Source organism: Ailuropoda melanoleuca, chromosome 18, assembly GCF_002007445.2.
Source record: "Ailuropoda melanoleuca isolate Jingjing chromosome 18, ASM200744v2, whole genome shotgun sequence".
Classification (NCBI taxonomy): domain Eukaryota; kingdom Metazoa; phylum Chordata; class Mammalia; order Carnivora; family Ursidae; genus Ailuropoda; species Ailuropoda melanoleuca.
The window spans coordinates 30769755-30784841 of NC_048235.1; the positions used below are offsets into that span (position 1 = coordinate 30769755).

The window sequence follows — 15087 nt, forward strand, 5'->3', positions numbered from 1 at the left end:
TTGTAAAGTGAGGGGTGGGATTAAGAAACCTTAGTATTCCCTGTTGTTTGTTTTCTCTTTGGACTCCAGGATGACCAGACCCCACTGCACTGCGCGGCTCGCATCGGCCACATGAACATGGTGAAGCTCCTGCTGGAAAATAATGCCAATCCCAACCTGGCCACCACTGCCGGGCACACCCCCCTGCACATTGCGGCCCGAGAAGGCCATGTGGAGACGGCCCTGGCCCTTCTGGAAAAGGAAGCATCCCAGGCATGCATGACCAAGGTACAGCCTTCTTCCTCCCGTTCTCAAGAGGCAACTGGGTTGTCACCGCTGGTCCTGGGGTGTGGGACGGGCATTCCCGCCTGGTCCTCTGCATTGCCTGGATGATGCTGAAAGCAGATAGGGAGCCAGCACCCCCAGACTGGCCACCATCTGTGAACCCAATGTGTCATCCTTGCCCAGAAAGGTGGTGAAACTGTAGTTTTTCGTTCCCCCACCTAAACTTTATCCCTTATCATGGTCTAGCTATTAGCTCTAGTCAAATCAGGTTCTGGAATACAAGAGGACTAAGACAACCCTTGCCCTCGACCAGCTGGTAGTGGGATAACAACACAAGATGGTTACGTGCCATCACCAGGGGCGCAGGTGGCAAGTGGGACAGGAAACCCGCTGATTCCTGGGGCCTCGGCCTCTTGGAGGGATCAGACATTGTTGTGTCCTTTACGTGATTGGCGTCTCCATGCCGGCGACGGTGGGACACCTCCTTTGACGTGGACTCTTGCTCTGGGGCGGACGGCTCTGGCACCCCACGGTTCTGACAGCCTGTGTCTCTCCTCAGAAAGGATTTACCCCTCTCCATGTGGCGGCTAAGTATGGGAAGGTTAGGGTGGCGGAGCTGCTGCTGGAACGGGACGCGCACCCAAATGCTGCAGGAAAAGTGAGTTTGCACTTCCTTCCCTCTCTCGGCTCCGGGCCAGAGCCAAGGATACACTTTGCTGCTTGTGCCTCTTGTGTCCACCTTTTGAATGGGCGGCCATCTAGGGGGAAGGGGCTCTGGCAAGACTGCCTTTCTGACAAAGGCCCTGTGCTCTTAGAAAAGAGGAGGGAAGACAAGCTTCCCTGAGCCTTCTCTGAGCGAGTGTGGTGATTGTGCTGCCCACCCCACCCCCCGGGGTCTGCAGAGCAAGGAGGTGGTCCCGGGTCTGGCGGGTTATGCTCTTGAGTGACTTCAGATCAAGACTGGATTTGGAAGGACTTTTAACCAGATTGTACCATATATGAAAGAAGTGATACAGAGCCCCCAATGGGGCTGTCCACAGCTGAAGGGATCACTGGTGGAAAGCCAGCTGAGTGAAGGCTGTCGTCTCTGTCCTCTTGACCCCTGCAGAATGGCTTGACTCCCCTGCACGTGGCCGTCCATCACAACCACCTGGACATCGTCCGGCTGCTGCTTCCCCGGGGTGGCTCCCCGCACAGCCCCGCTTGGGTAAGCCCGCCCCAGGTCCACACACCGGGGTCTCCAGCCCCAGACCTGCTCAGGGCCTCAGCTCCTGCAAGGCAGGCCCGGGGCCACCCCGTCCGGCACGGCTGTTCCGGGAGCAGCTGGAGGGTTTTCGTGTTTTGCTTTTATTTCTACCTCAGAGATGTCGCCTCGCTCACACAAATGTTACCTGCAGTAATTGCTGTTATTTGGAGACCAGGAGTGGGGTGGGAAATGGGTAACACTTCTCAGCAACAGGTTACCTCGCAGAGCTGGGCTTTGTGTTACACAACAAATGGGTTCCCCAAACTACAGCGTGTCAACTGAGTTCTGTCTGCTGCGTTTTGTCAGCTGGCTGCCAAAGGTCAGTTTGTCCAGGATTCTGGGGGGGGAGGTGAACCTTGGTCTCAGATTCTGACTCCATTTGGTGCTGGCGGCACAGTGTCTCCACTTTGAGAAAGATCGAGGGATTCAGGGGAACCTGCCGTAACCTTGAAGGGGGCTATTTCAAGTGTGAATAGTCAGCCCCAAATGTATTTCCCGTATGAGTTCAGATTTTAAATCATGGTGTTTTTAATAAGGCACACCACCTGTATTACGTGGTGGACGTAAGGCCGGTGTGTCAGCCCCTGAAGAGTAGCAGGCTCATTGCCTCTCAGGGGAAGCAGGTAAAGGGAGTTGACTGGGCTTGCTTATGTAAGATCAGACTCGGTGGGGGGGGGTGGGGGTGGCGGGGAGCCAGAACAAGGTGAAGGGATAAAGCTGGACATGAGGATCATTTTTGGGGACAGGCTGCCCTGGGTGGGACCAGAGGGTGTGTGGTGTTTGTCTGTGAGGGGAGGGGGCCGATGGCCATGCAGGGGAGGAAGGGGAGGAAGGGGGCAGGGCTCTGACACAAAGGATTCACCCATGATCCCTGCCCCAGGAGCTCACTACAGGGCAGCCAAGACTCAGAAAACCAGGATAATTTTGGGGAGAGCACATCCCAGTGCTCAGCCATGTGGCAGGGGGAGCCACGGGGAGGGGAGGTGGTGTGTGATGACAGCTGACACCTGCTGACTTCAGTGGGAACAGAGCCCAGAGTCAGGGAAAATTGGTGCGGGCTTCAGCTTGTCTTCCCTCCTCAGAATGGATGCTCATCTGAATTTTCCAGCATCACTTTGCCGGAGACACAGCGTCTCCCAGACACCTCTGTCTCCTTGGGCTCCTGTCCCCGCTGTTGTAGCAAGCCCACGTCACTGTGTAGACGGAGCATGCGGCCCTGCTAAGATGTGACTTACTCCTGCCTCTAAAAATAACGAGCTGGACTCCCGCCTCCTCACTCGCCTCCTGATATAAAAGAACTTGGAGCCAGGTTCATGGTATTTAAAGAGAGCCTTATCCAAGTACAAACCTTGTACAGATGGGGTTTGTTTCCATGGCAAAAAATAGTTTCCCAAGTAGTCTGGCAATTTTGTAGAATTTCACATGCAAATCTCTCTGCACCCAAACCAAACCCTCCCCCTTCTAATTTTGATGCTAATGTTGTTTTAACATTTAGGCAGATCTCTCTCCAGCACGAGCTTTCTTTCGGATGAGCTCATTTCCTTGGGGAAGAAGACCTTTTTGGGGCACACAGCCCTCCCTAACCTCTCTACCTAGCCGCCCCTTGTCCTTGTCACCTACAGAAGGTCATTCATTCCCTCTAATGCTGCTTTTTGGGAAGCGCAGAGGGGCAGCCTGTGTTCTGAGACCACCAGCTGTTGGTTTTAACCAGGAGTCACCTGGCCTGAGCTGCCTCCAACACAAGGGTGCCCTTTGCCAGTGTGGACCCCCACAGCTGGACTCCTGATTATACTGCCATGAGGATACTGCAGCTTTTGCTCCAGTTCCTGCCCCTCATCTGTTAAAAAGAGTCCTAATAATCGTTGCTTTCATGCTGTGGGTATTTGCTAGGGATTGGGCTCTGTTTAGGGCTTCAGCAACCTAATCCCAGTTCCTCCTGTGACAGCACAGAGAAGTAGGCGTTCTCTGGTGCTCCCCTCACAGAGAGAGCCCCTTTGGGGACAGCTCGAATCTCAGGCTTCACCCAGCGAGCCGCACCTCTTTGCCTTCTGTTGATACGTTCCAAACATCATTTTGTTTAGTTAATATTATAATCAAAATGTTGATCTCATTATGGGAACACAGCCTAAAAAGAATGTATTCTCGTTTTTTTTTTTTTTTTAGAAAGGATCACTCAAATGAATTATCTTACGTAATTATTCAGAGGAAATGATTTTTTTAATTCAATAGAATTCTTTGGGTAAATTACAAGTTCTCATTTTCCCACGAAATCCACTTTCCAAGTGGCTCTTTCCCTGTCCTCCAATGCTGTAAAACGGGAATGTTACCATACTGTCAGATCCCCCTTGTCCTCTTTCCTTTTTGTGAACAGTGGTCCTGGCAGAATGGTTTGCACAGTCAGAGCCTGGCAGGGAGGTTCAGTTCTCTGGGGTAGCCGGAAGAATGCTGGTGAAGGTGGGGAAACCAACATCTTATTCCACGCGCTCTGGGACTAGCGTGCGTGTGCTTTGAAAGTCATGGGTCCTGCTCGGAGGTCCTCAGGCCTGGCCTCTCTTCTAGCCCTGAACGTGCAGGGGGCCTCGCGACAAAGTGTGGTCCCTGGGCCGGCAGCTTCAGCATCACCTGGAAACTTGTGAGAAACGCAGCATTTGGGGCCTCCCTCGAACTTCTGAGTCAAGTCTACATTTGAGCAAGATCCCGAGGGCTCTGTGTACACATTGTGGTTTGAGAAGCACTCTTCCAGCTGAAAGAACCTCAGCTCTAGGGTCTGCAGGCCGGCGTGGGTTTCCCGTTGTTTCTTTACTAGGTGACATTAGATAAGGCACTTACCCTCGCCGAGAGCTGACTTCTTTAGCCACAAAATGAAATAATAATAAAAATGCCTGCCTGACTTGCTGTACGAGGGACCATGTAGGTAGAATGGGTTTCTAACAGTGAGGGCCAAAGCAGACTTCATCTGTCTGCAGCAGGACGAGGAGCTCAGTCTGGAATGTAAACCCATGAGCTGCTTCCTTCCCTGGAAAAGCCTTCCTACCAGAGAGAGAGAGACCAGCTGAATAAACAGTATATGGTGTCACAGTTGATTGACTTTTGGCCAGGCGCCGTCGTCTTGTCATGGCCTCAAACATCTTGTTAAACCAGTGCACTGCAAAACTGTATGCAGGCTTATTACTTTCGTATCTTTATTTTGGAAAACACCTTCACATATATTATCATATTTTATCCATCCAACAGCTGCGAGAAAAGAACAAGTTGGATGTCATTATCCTATTTAAATGCCTTTTAAAAATACAGAAGGGTGTCTAGAGGACACGGACTCTCCAGTCACCCGGCTAGTTAATGTGGAAGGAGGACTGACTCCAGGTCCCCGGTTCCTCACTGGGGACACCTGTCTCTCTGAGACCAGCAGCCCCAGCCCGCAAGCCCAGGGGGAGCCCGGGGCCCGTTGCACAGGAAAGAAGAGGGCTCTCTGATCCTTTTCCTTCATGAAATGCTGGGGCGGGGCCGGGGGGGGGATGTTCTTGCAGACAGGAGCCTTTCATTTACTTACCCGGGCTTCCAGTTCTTCCGTGAGCTGCCTGCTTGACTGCTAGCTTTTGCGGTGGCCGAGCACGTCCTGCTCAGAGTATGAGCACAGAAAATAGGGGGTGAGGAGAGGCACAGGACGGTTGCTGGCTGGGATGTGGGGGACGTGCGGATCCTTGAGAGCCGTCTCCAAATCAGAGGGATTTGGTTGGTTTTGTTGACTTTAATTGCTGTCCTTGGTGACACACCAGCTGTGCTCAGGGGGCGTGCAGCAGGCCAGAAAGCAGGCTGCATCCTCCCTCCGGTGGTCGGACATTTGAGGCGTGTGCTTGTCCACTCAGCACTCCCGTAACCAGGCTCCCGGGCTGCTTCTGTTTCAGAATGGCTACACCCCTTTGCACATTGCTGCCAAGCAGAACCAGATGGAGGTGGCCCGCAGTCTGCTGCAGTATGGGGGGTCAGCGAATGCCGAGTCGGTGCAAGGTGTGACCCCCCTTCACCTGGCCGCCCAAGAGGGTCACGCGGAGATGGTGGCTCTGCTGCTTTCCAAACAAGCCAATGGCAATCTGGGGAACAAGGTAAACATGGCTTTCCAGATTTGCCCTGTCATCTCAGTAAATGTTTTCTTAGTAGCTAACTATTCTAACCATATTCTGTCTGAATATTGAGCACCTACTGTGTGCTTAGGTTCTGAGGTAAGTGGTGTGTGTGTGTGTGTGTGTGTGTGTGTGTGTGTGTGTGATCCTTATAACAGCCCCGTGTAGGCTTTATCTGAGTTTTATAGATGAATAAACAGGGCCAGAAAGGTTGCTCACACCCCAGGTTGCATGACCCTGAGCTTACCTGATGCCAGAAACTTTTCTAATTAGATTGACTCAAGGATCTGCAAAAAGATAATACTAAAATCCATAGTACACTTTCCCAAATATAGGCCAGTGTCTACCTTCAGGAATGTGATAAGTAATTTGGTACTAAATATTCTTTTTCTGTGGGAGAATATTTTTAAATGCCCCTCGATACGCTAAACTAGCAGTTCCCAACCCAGGGACTATTGGTGGAGGACTATGGGTCCTTCCAAGACTACACAGCATTGTGGGAGGACGGGCACGTGAGCATTTTTCTAGGTGAGGTCTTCATAGTTTTTCTCAGCTTCTCAAAGGAATGCACGACCCAAGAAAGACTAAGAATCACTTGTGTTTTTTTTTATTANCCCTTCTGTTTACCCCCCCCTTCTTCCCTTTCTTCTCCTGCCGATCTTCCTAACTTCTTATGTTCCGTAAATGAGTGAAACCATATATATTTTTTTAAATAGTAGTTTTACTGAAATATAATTTAAGTACAATAAAATTCATCGCTTTGAACTGTCCTATCGATGGTTTTTAGTATATTTCAGAATCGGGCCACCATCACCACTATCTAATTCCAGAACATTTTCATCACCCCACAAAGAAGCCTCATACCCGTTGGCAGCCACACCCCATTTCCCCCAAACCTCTCAGTCCCCATCAACCACTAAGCTATTACCTCTTTGAATTGGCCTGTTTTGGACATTTCATATCATGGAACCATTACAAAGAGCCACTCCCTTAGATGGTAAGGGAACAGTTTCAGAAAGGCAAGCATTTTAAGGGCAAGCCAATCTGTTAAATCCCTGTAGACCCATTGGTTCTTTTGGCACAGGTTTGGACAGGCGACCCCCAGGAGGGAACTGTGAGGGCAGGACTGTTATATTGGATTGGATGCTCAGTTTCTTGCTTGTGCCGTGCCATTTCACGCAGGCTCTGTGAGGGGCCACGAGGGTGATGGTGATTCTCTATACTGGAGACATCCTCACTCATCCACACGCCACCTCACGGGGTGAATTACCGTGTTATCCCAAGAATCAGGCAAGGCACCCAGAGACTTGTGACTGAGCTAGGACTGTTCTGCCTGCTCTGGCCTTGGCTGCGGAGGGTTACTGCGAATGGGCCTCTGGTCAGCTGGCAGGAAAGCTCCGGACAGGCCCTGCCCCCGCTTCTGACTACAGAGGCATCATAGTTCTGTTTGTCCCATAGTTGGGGGAGCGTATTCAGTAGGGTATGGGGGAGAGAAGACTTTCCTGACATTTTGGTGTGAGAGTACACATACACGTATCAGATCACATCTCTGGGGCCCCCTTCTCCTCCTGAGAAAGGTGTGCTGAGAACCCCCAAGAATATGGTATTTTCAGTGCCAATAGGACCGTCCATCCTCTGACAGTGAGGCGCGGGCTGTGAGGTGGTAGTCACGTGCTACGTTTAAGTGGCATGTTGTGCTTTCCAGCGTGTTTCATCTGTGTTTTCTTAGATGGTCAGTGATCATCTCTATTTTCTAGATAAGGAGAGCAGGGTCTGAGGCTTATCTCAAATCAGGAAAATAGGGAATGTTATAAATGGAAAGTTCCATAAAGTTTATCTAGTTCAGAGGTCAGCAACCTAGGGCCCATGGGCCAAAACCAGCCCACCACTTGTTTGTGTAAATAAAGTTTTATCGGAACATAGCCATGCCTGTTTGTTTCCATGTTGGCCATAGCTGCTTTCTCACTGTAACTGACAGAGTTGGGTAGTTGTGACAGAGACATGAGCCTAGAATATTGACCATCTGGCTCTTAGCAGAAAACGTTGCTGACCTCTAATTTCGCTAAACCACCTCATTTTTTAGGTAAGGGTGTAGAGGCCCAGAGCTGCAAGAGCTTCGTCCAAGGTCACACAGCTGTGTGGCGGCTGCACAGACAGATTGGGCTTCTAAGCCTCCGCACTCTTTCACGGTGGCCCGGGATTCCCTACCGGACACAAGGTGATGAACTTCTTTTTCTTTCCAGAGCGGACTCACCCCCCTCCATCTGGTAGCACAAGAAGGCCACGTTCCAGTGGCGGACGTGCTCATCAAACACGGTGTCACCGTGGACGCCACCACCCGGGTAAGGCAGGCAGTTCCGCGTGGGCTTGGCCTCCCTTCTCCCCAGTGCGCGCCCCTCGTCCTGCCCGGTGCCGGCCTCCCCCGGCCCCACTTCAGAGGCAGCTGTTCGCAGAGCTTTGACAGCCCAAGGGCTCCCCAGCGTGTCGTTCTCTGCCACTTCCTGGGGTGACAGTGGAGCGTGAAGACACTGACCCTAATGTCCTTACTTTCTGGTGGGGAACTTCGAAAAGGTTCCTAGACCTTTGAACCTCTATAGTGAGAAACGAAGAGGAGCGTTTCATCGTGATTCGATGCCTTTCCTAGATGAGCAGTGTGTCAAGATCTCAGGCTTTGCTTGAAAATTCAGCCCCTTTTATTCCAGCAATTAGTTACATTCTGTTCAACTTTCTGTGAACAACTTCTGTGTGCGAGGAGCTCTGTGGGGCAGTTGAGGATAACGGAGTGTACAGCACACGGGGGGACCCTGCCTGGAGGACTTGCAGTCCAGTGTGGGGGGGACGATGGCAGGAGGTTGGGGGGGGACCGCCGGTCAACCATGTGATGTTGGAGTCTCTCTGAGAAAAATTTAGCAACTGTTTGATCACCAGCTGTCTGCAGCTTCACCAGGAATCTGCTTAAAGCCCAACAATGTTCTGGATCTTTGAGGCTTTTCTGGGCCCACTTAGGTCTTTTGGGGTCCTACATGAGAGACCCTATACTGTGAGTTAGAATTGGGGGTCCCAAAGCCATACAATTGCTTGAGGTCCAGCCTGCAGCGTTTCAAGATGGTTTCTGGGATCTGGTACCAGCTCCCTGGGGATACTTAGACCCAAAGGGCTCGGGGAACCTTGGCTTGTCGGCCTTTAAGGAAGCACCCAACTGTTCAGCAGAACAGATTCCTTGAAAATGAGCTCCTTTGCAGCCTAAGCTCCAATCAGTCAGTAAATACTCCAAGCCTGCTTGTTTCAAGCAATGACCAGTTCCTATAAATTCCATTCCATTACAACTCGATAGCCTTCATGGGGTTTTTGGACAGTGGGATTTCACCTTTCTAGTGGAAATAAGTATGTTCTTGTCCCAGGTCGGCAGCAACCTCCATGCAACTGTGTATCCCCGTTGGAGCCCCCTTCCCAGCAGACAGCCCAATGGCAGCTCTTTCCCTCTGGACTGATCTCCCCAGCTTCTGTTACCTGTGACTTCCCTGCTTTGCTGCTGCTTCCTCCCACCTCCTCTTTTCTGTCTCTCCCTCTATGTGTTGCCTCGGAATGGGGGCCCCACTGTTTCTCTCTACACTCGTTCTCATCTGCAGGACTTTCACCTCGCATAAGCGTCTCCTTGCCTAGACCTCTTCATGGGGTTCAGTGTCCGTTTTCCAGTCGCCTACTTGGCATCTCCACTTGGCACTCGCAGACACCTCAACCTTGATTTGTCCAAAACCAAACACTGTTCCTTCCCAGGCCAGTGGCGTCCAGCAGCAGTGGCAGGACAGCTCGCACCCCGTGCGCACAGCCTTCCAAAGGGCTTCCCTGGCCGCCGTCCTTTTCAAGCAGCCCTGCTAAGGATTGCGGTAATGCCCAGCCACAATGGCTCTGGGGATGCCTGGCAGCCCTCCTGCTCATTCATTCTCACCTCTTGCTTTTCAGATGGGTTATACTCCACTCCACGTGGCCAGTCATTATGGAAATATCAAGCTGGTGAAGTTTCTGCTACAGCACCAGGCAGACGTCAATGCCAAGACTAAGGTACAGGAGCACTGGAGAGCTAATCTCTATACTTCTTAAGTGCCAAATTAGGATACAGAGTTACTCTGGGTGTGCCTGGGGCTCTGCCACAATGTTAAGCCTTGACCCTGGAGGAGGAAATGAGGAAAATGCATTTTTTGTGGGTTTCATTTAGAAGACAGGCTCTGTAGTATGTGGGCAGTTCTTTCTCTTATAGCTAGTTAATCCTGCCAAAATGTCACCTTGATTTTACAGCAAGGATACAGTCCCTTGCACCAGGCGGCCCAACAAGGACATACAGACATCGTGACACTGCTTCTCAAAAATGGTGCTTCCCCAAACGAGGTCAGCTCGGTAAGTACCCACCAGTTTCCTGATTTTGGAAAGCTGTTCTCACGGGCAGCTCTGTGAGACCCCTATAAACCACAGAAGCTCGGTACCTATCCCTTCTGCCTGTCTGGGGCCTGGGCAGGCTGCAGTGAACTGTAGGTTCTGGTGACTCTAGGTTATCCCTTTTTTTAAAAAAACTTTATTTATTTGAGAAAGAGAGAGCACGTGCGAGCATGAGTGAGGGGCAGAGGGAGAGGGAGAAGCAGACTTGATCTGAGGACCCTGAGATCGTGACCTGAGCCGAAGGCAGACGCTTAACCAGCTGAGCCACCCAGGGGCCCTGTAGGTTACCATTTTAAGTACCATTTACCCTCCCCCTTTTACCTTTATTTAAATATCACCTTCAAAACTGTTTCTATATTATGCGAAGCTGCTGTCAGTATCAAGCGAGCACAACAAACGTCTTGGGTGTTTCCTGCCGTTTCGGGGCTCCGGGGTTGTCTTTGGCATAGTGATCATGGTTGAATGGGGCCTCCCCATCCGACGACGTGAAGCTTTCCTAGGCCTTCTCCATCCAGCTCTGGAAGCGTGCAGACCTTTGACTGGAGATGTGGCTGCAAAGCTTGTAACTGTGGTTGGAGCTGAATCTGCACAGGGCCCAGGGCACATGCTGGGACTGGAGGACTCAAAAGAACAGAGCCTCCACATTTACTTACTTCCACAGAGCTCTGCTTCTTCAAATCAGAGTAGAAAATATACCCCGCCCCTGGCTCTGGTGACCGTGATTTCCGACGGGCCTAGCTAGTTCTTTGACGTGTGTATGGATTATTTTAACTGTTTTGACGCTGGGTGACGGACACCCGAAGAACCGGGGTTGGGAGCAGTGAGCAGCATTGCTCTTCGCTTTCGTGTTCCAAAATCGCATATGGTGCCTTCGGGACCCATTCCCTCCGGTTGGTTTGGTTCCCTCTTGGCAGTTGTTGGCATGTCCTGGCAAGATTTCCCCGGCTCTCATTTCGAAACTCCCGCGCTCAGTGCTACGGATTTCGAGTCTCCGCGCCCTCCTCTCCCCGGCACCCCGTCTTGGCGAGCATCGTTGCTAACACCCGTCTGGGCTCGCACATGCGCAGGGGCCTTGCTCTGGGCTCCGAGGTGCGGCGTGTCTACGGGAGCTTGGTCTGTGTGAAAGGGGCAGTGCTTTCCCCCCAGAGTCCATTCCTTGTGTGATCTCGCTCTCTCTGCTGCTTTCCCCAGAATGGAACCACACCTCTGGCAATAGCCAAGCGCTTGGGCTACATTTCTGTCACAGACGTGCTCAAGGTTGTCACGGATGAACCCAGTTTTGTGGTATGTCGGCTCCTCCGCTGCACCCGCCACCCCAGACACACACAGCCTGACAGGATGCCCCTGTGGGTTATTCCGGGAATGAGAGCGCATTCTAGGTCCGGGGTAGGAAGCACCAGACCCAGGCGGGGCTGGGGCCCGCGGGAGCGTGTTCTCCATCGCGCGGAGTTGTACTGCCACCTAGTGGCGAGAAGAGTTAGGGCTGTGCGCAGAGCTAAGGGGGCAAACAGCGAGGGGGGTGGGGGCAGAGACGAGGCCGAAGGACGCTGGCGTTGCCTGTTCACGCCCTTGCCAGGCATCAGCTCTCAGGCCGAGGGCAAGGACAAACCTCCTTTCCCACCTCCTTCCTGTCTCCACAGTCATAACCAGGTAACTGCTGGATCGGTGAAAGGGCCCACTGTTCTACTTGGGTTGAATTCTCTTCTTTTTCTCAACTTAGCTAACCAGTGACAAGCACCGGCTGAGTTTCCCTGAGACGGTAGATGAGATCTTGGATGTCTCTGAAGATGAAGGTAAAGTCTAGGATTAACAAAAAGAGGGGGGCAAGTCAGGAGGAAGGGAGCACAGGGGGCGGTGAGCCCCCCCCTTCCTGGGGTCTCCTGGCTACCTGCCGTACTGCACATCCTCGGTCCGCCGGTCTGTATCGAAGCCAGAGAGAACCGTTTAATGATGTTGTCTTGTTATCAGCAATCTCCTTTAATGTAATTTTAGGAGAAGGAAAAATTGACATCTCAGAGATTAAAATACAGAATTCTGTGAAGTTTCCTAAATATTTGAGTGTTTACATATATAATACATGGAGTATGATTCTACTCAGATCAACTCTCAGACCATAAAGAACTGCGATAAAACTTAGCCTGAGATTTTCCTTGTGCTTTGAACAAATAACAAGCTATTCATTTAAATTCTGTAAGAATCTTTCTTAATAAGCTACGCTTCCGTCCCCATAGTGGGTCAGTAAGTTTTGGAGTGTATCCATTATTATGAAATGACTAGAGTTTCAGCTTCTGTGACCCACAGAGTGCTTGCAGTATTTTTTTTCTTGCCCCACATAAGCCCATCTCGTCAGGGAAGTCTTAGGGGACCCCTTGTGATGTAAAATGGTGGGGTTGATCTGGATTTTCCCTCCAGCCCCTGGTGGTATAACCGTGTTGGCGAGATGATTAAAGCTCCTTTTGTGTCCCATTTAATGATATGCCTCTTGCTTTAACTGACTTCAATCCTGTCCTCTCTTAAACTTGGCTCTTCTTTGCTTTCCAGGAACCGCTCATATAACTATAATGGGTATGAAACACTTTCTGTTCCCTGTGGCCCTTTCTCACGAGTGCATTCCACCCTAAGCAATCCCCGCTCTCACTAATGCATTCCCGCTTTCCACCCTCCTCTCATGGCTAACAGTCTGGAGCCGGGAGTTTGACTCTAACAGGGGATGTACACCTGTAAGATCCATGCCCAGGCGGGTGGCTCCCGCCTGTCCATTTCCGTGTCTGTGCCCATGCCACTGTGTTCATGATCATAACTGCATGAGCTGTTCTTCCATTCTGTCAGCTCCAGATCACAGAGCCAGGCCACTCCCCGCTAAGTGACAGTAAATGACACTGCAAGGTCGAGGGCTCCCACTCCAGTCCAGGCAAGGAGAGAGGAACAACGAGGCAGTCTGGCTTGAACCCATAGTTTGAACCTCTTTGGAAGGGACTTAGGAAGTAAAGAGGTTTCGGCTGCCGTGATGGCCAAAAACCCTAGAGCCCTTCGGAATGAATGGGTCCAGTCCATTGTAGTTGATCTTTCTGCAGTGTGCCGTGTGGCAAAGGACAGAATCAACTCTTTCCTTGTGTCTGTGTACCCTGCAAGGGCTGTTTTGAAGTGCAGCTTGCCAAGCCAAGAAAGTCCTTTCTGGGCTGTATTTTTTGTCTTCTACAAAGCCTGGTGTGACCAAGCTGTTAGGAGCTGGCTGCCTTGCTCTGTGCACCGGGGCTGGAGGAACAGGACTGGCGGAAGACACTGTTAGTGGTCCCCTTGGAGCAGCAGGGACCTTGCTCCACTCCTCGGGAGCCAGCACTGAGAGGAGGAGCGGGAGAGCACTTTTTAAAAAGAAAGAGGAGTTCTCCTTCTTGTCCCTCACGTCCGCTTGTGTGGTTTCAGGGGAAGAACTCATCTCCAAGGCTGAGAGGCAGGATTCCAGGGATATAGATGAAGAGAAGGAGCTGCTGGATTTCGTGCCGAAGCTGGACCAAGTGTAAGGAGTGGGCATATGGTGGACACGCAGGTCCAGCCCTGGGACACAGAGGAGAGGGACTCCTGACAGAAGGCCAGGCCCCACGTGTGCCACTGATGGGGATGGGATGCCGGGTGGTTGGACTGTGGGTCCAGCTCCTTACAATCAGTGAACTCTGCCTCGACCGCCGGGGACACAGAGTCCAGTGCCCCCCCCCCCGCCCCCGCTTACAGCATGCTGTCCAGCAGTTCGTCCCTTCCTCTTCCATGCCCCTGCTCCCAACTTTCTGCCTCCCTCTCTCGGTCTCCTGTTCACAGCCCCTCCCTCTCCTGCACTCCCAGTTTCTCACCAGAAAGGTCCCCTGAGGAAGATTCACATTCACAGTGGTGGCCAAGCTAAGCTCACATGCTGACCACATCCCTCTGTCAGCACGGCGCCTTAGGGAGACCCACGGAGGGTTTGTGTCCTCCTGGAACACACCCCCTGCCCTGGGGTGCTGGGAGTTACTCCCATGTGAGTCCATCGGCACACAGGGAGGTTTGGCGAATAAATCTAAATGCAGCAACTCTGTAGAAACACCGAGTCCTTGGTGTTTTCTGAAAAGATAGACGTGTGCCGGCTTAGTCCCATGGCTTCTACTAAACAGGGCAGTGGGCCAGCGGGAAGTGAAACCCCCAGGATAGTTCATCAATTAGTATTTACTGGATAAAATATGAATCTCAAAACTCAGCATCATTAGTATTTACTGCACATCAGCTAGGAAGAAATACGAGACTTGGTCCTTCAGAAAGAACTGACCTACTTATGTGGTGGGATCACAACACACCCACCCAAAGAATGAGATGTGAGGGCCAGAGTGAGGATCCTGCCAACAAGGGCTGAGGCTGAGAAGCAGGTGATAAGTGTGACGGAAGGCTTCGTGCAGGAGGCAGCCCCTTCACGGGCTTGTGGAGGACAGCTGGGCCCCGGGGAAAGGCTCTGAAGCGAGGGACGAGGCTGGGCCGTGCGTGCAGCTGAGTAGTATTGCCTATGTGGTGGGTGCTTTGGGGTGCAGCAAGGGGCAGGTGGGAGGGTTTATTACGGGGGTACAGAGCTGTTTTGTTAGGCCTCCCATGCAGATAGGGGCCACTTAGAAGATCATCCCTTTGATTTTCCAATGTTCTGGGCATATAGGGTCGAATCTCCAGCCATCCCCAGGATCCCTTGTGTCACACCTGAGACAGTGGTGATCAGAGCAGAAGAGCCGGAACAGGTAAGAAGCACCTTTTCTCTTTTTTCCGCATCTGCAGAGAGCAGGCACCCGGGACAGTGACGGTTTTGAGAGGACCTGCAGTACAATAGGAACTACGAATCCCAAAGCCTGTGGCACTTCCCAGGCCCTTAGATCCTTGCTTCCACACGTCCCTTGCCAACCCCTGTGCTGCCTGAGTTCTCCTTAAACCAGATATGAATGATAGGAGCCTCCGAGAGCCCGTCGTCCAGCCACAGCCACTCTTGGCCTGTGCCGCCCCAGGGCTGTGTGTCTG

General features: G+C 51.8%; 1 protein-coding gene across 7 annotated transcripts in view; it reads left to right on the forward strand.

The window, feature by feature from the left end:
• Positions 1–15087, forward strand: part of ANK1 (ankyrin 1) — a 129259-nt gene that overhangs the window by 72487 nt on the left and 41685 nt on the right. For all 7 annotated transcript variants that reach the window (XM_034647507.1, XM_019798971.2, XM_034647508.1 and 4 more), the window contains exons 14-24: positions 70–267; positions 824–922; positions 1373–1471; positions 5416–5613; positions 7875–7973; positions 9595–9693; positions 9928–10026; positions 11257–11349; positions 11786–11858; positions 13489–13582; positions 14735–14813. In XM_034647507.1, coding sequence (XP_034503398.1) covers positions 70–267; positions 824–922; positions 1373–1471; positions 5416–5613; positions 7875–7973; positions 9595–9693; positions 9928–10026; positions 11257–11349; positions 11786–11858; positions 13489–13582; positions 14735–14813 — 1230 coding nt within the window. The remainder of the gene's footprint in view (positions 1–69; positions 268–823; positions 923–1372; positions 1472–5415; positions 5614–7874; positions 7974–9594; positions 9694–9927; positions 10027–11256; positions 11350–11785; positions 11859–13488; positions 13583–14734; positions 14814–15087) is intronic.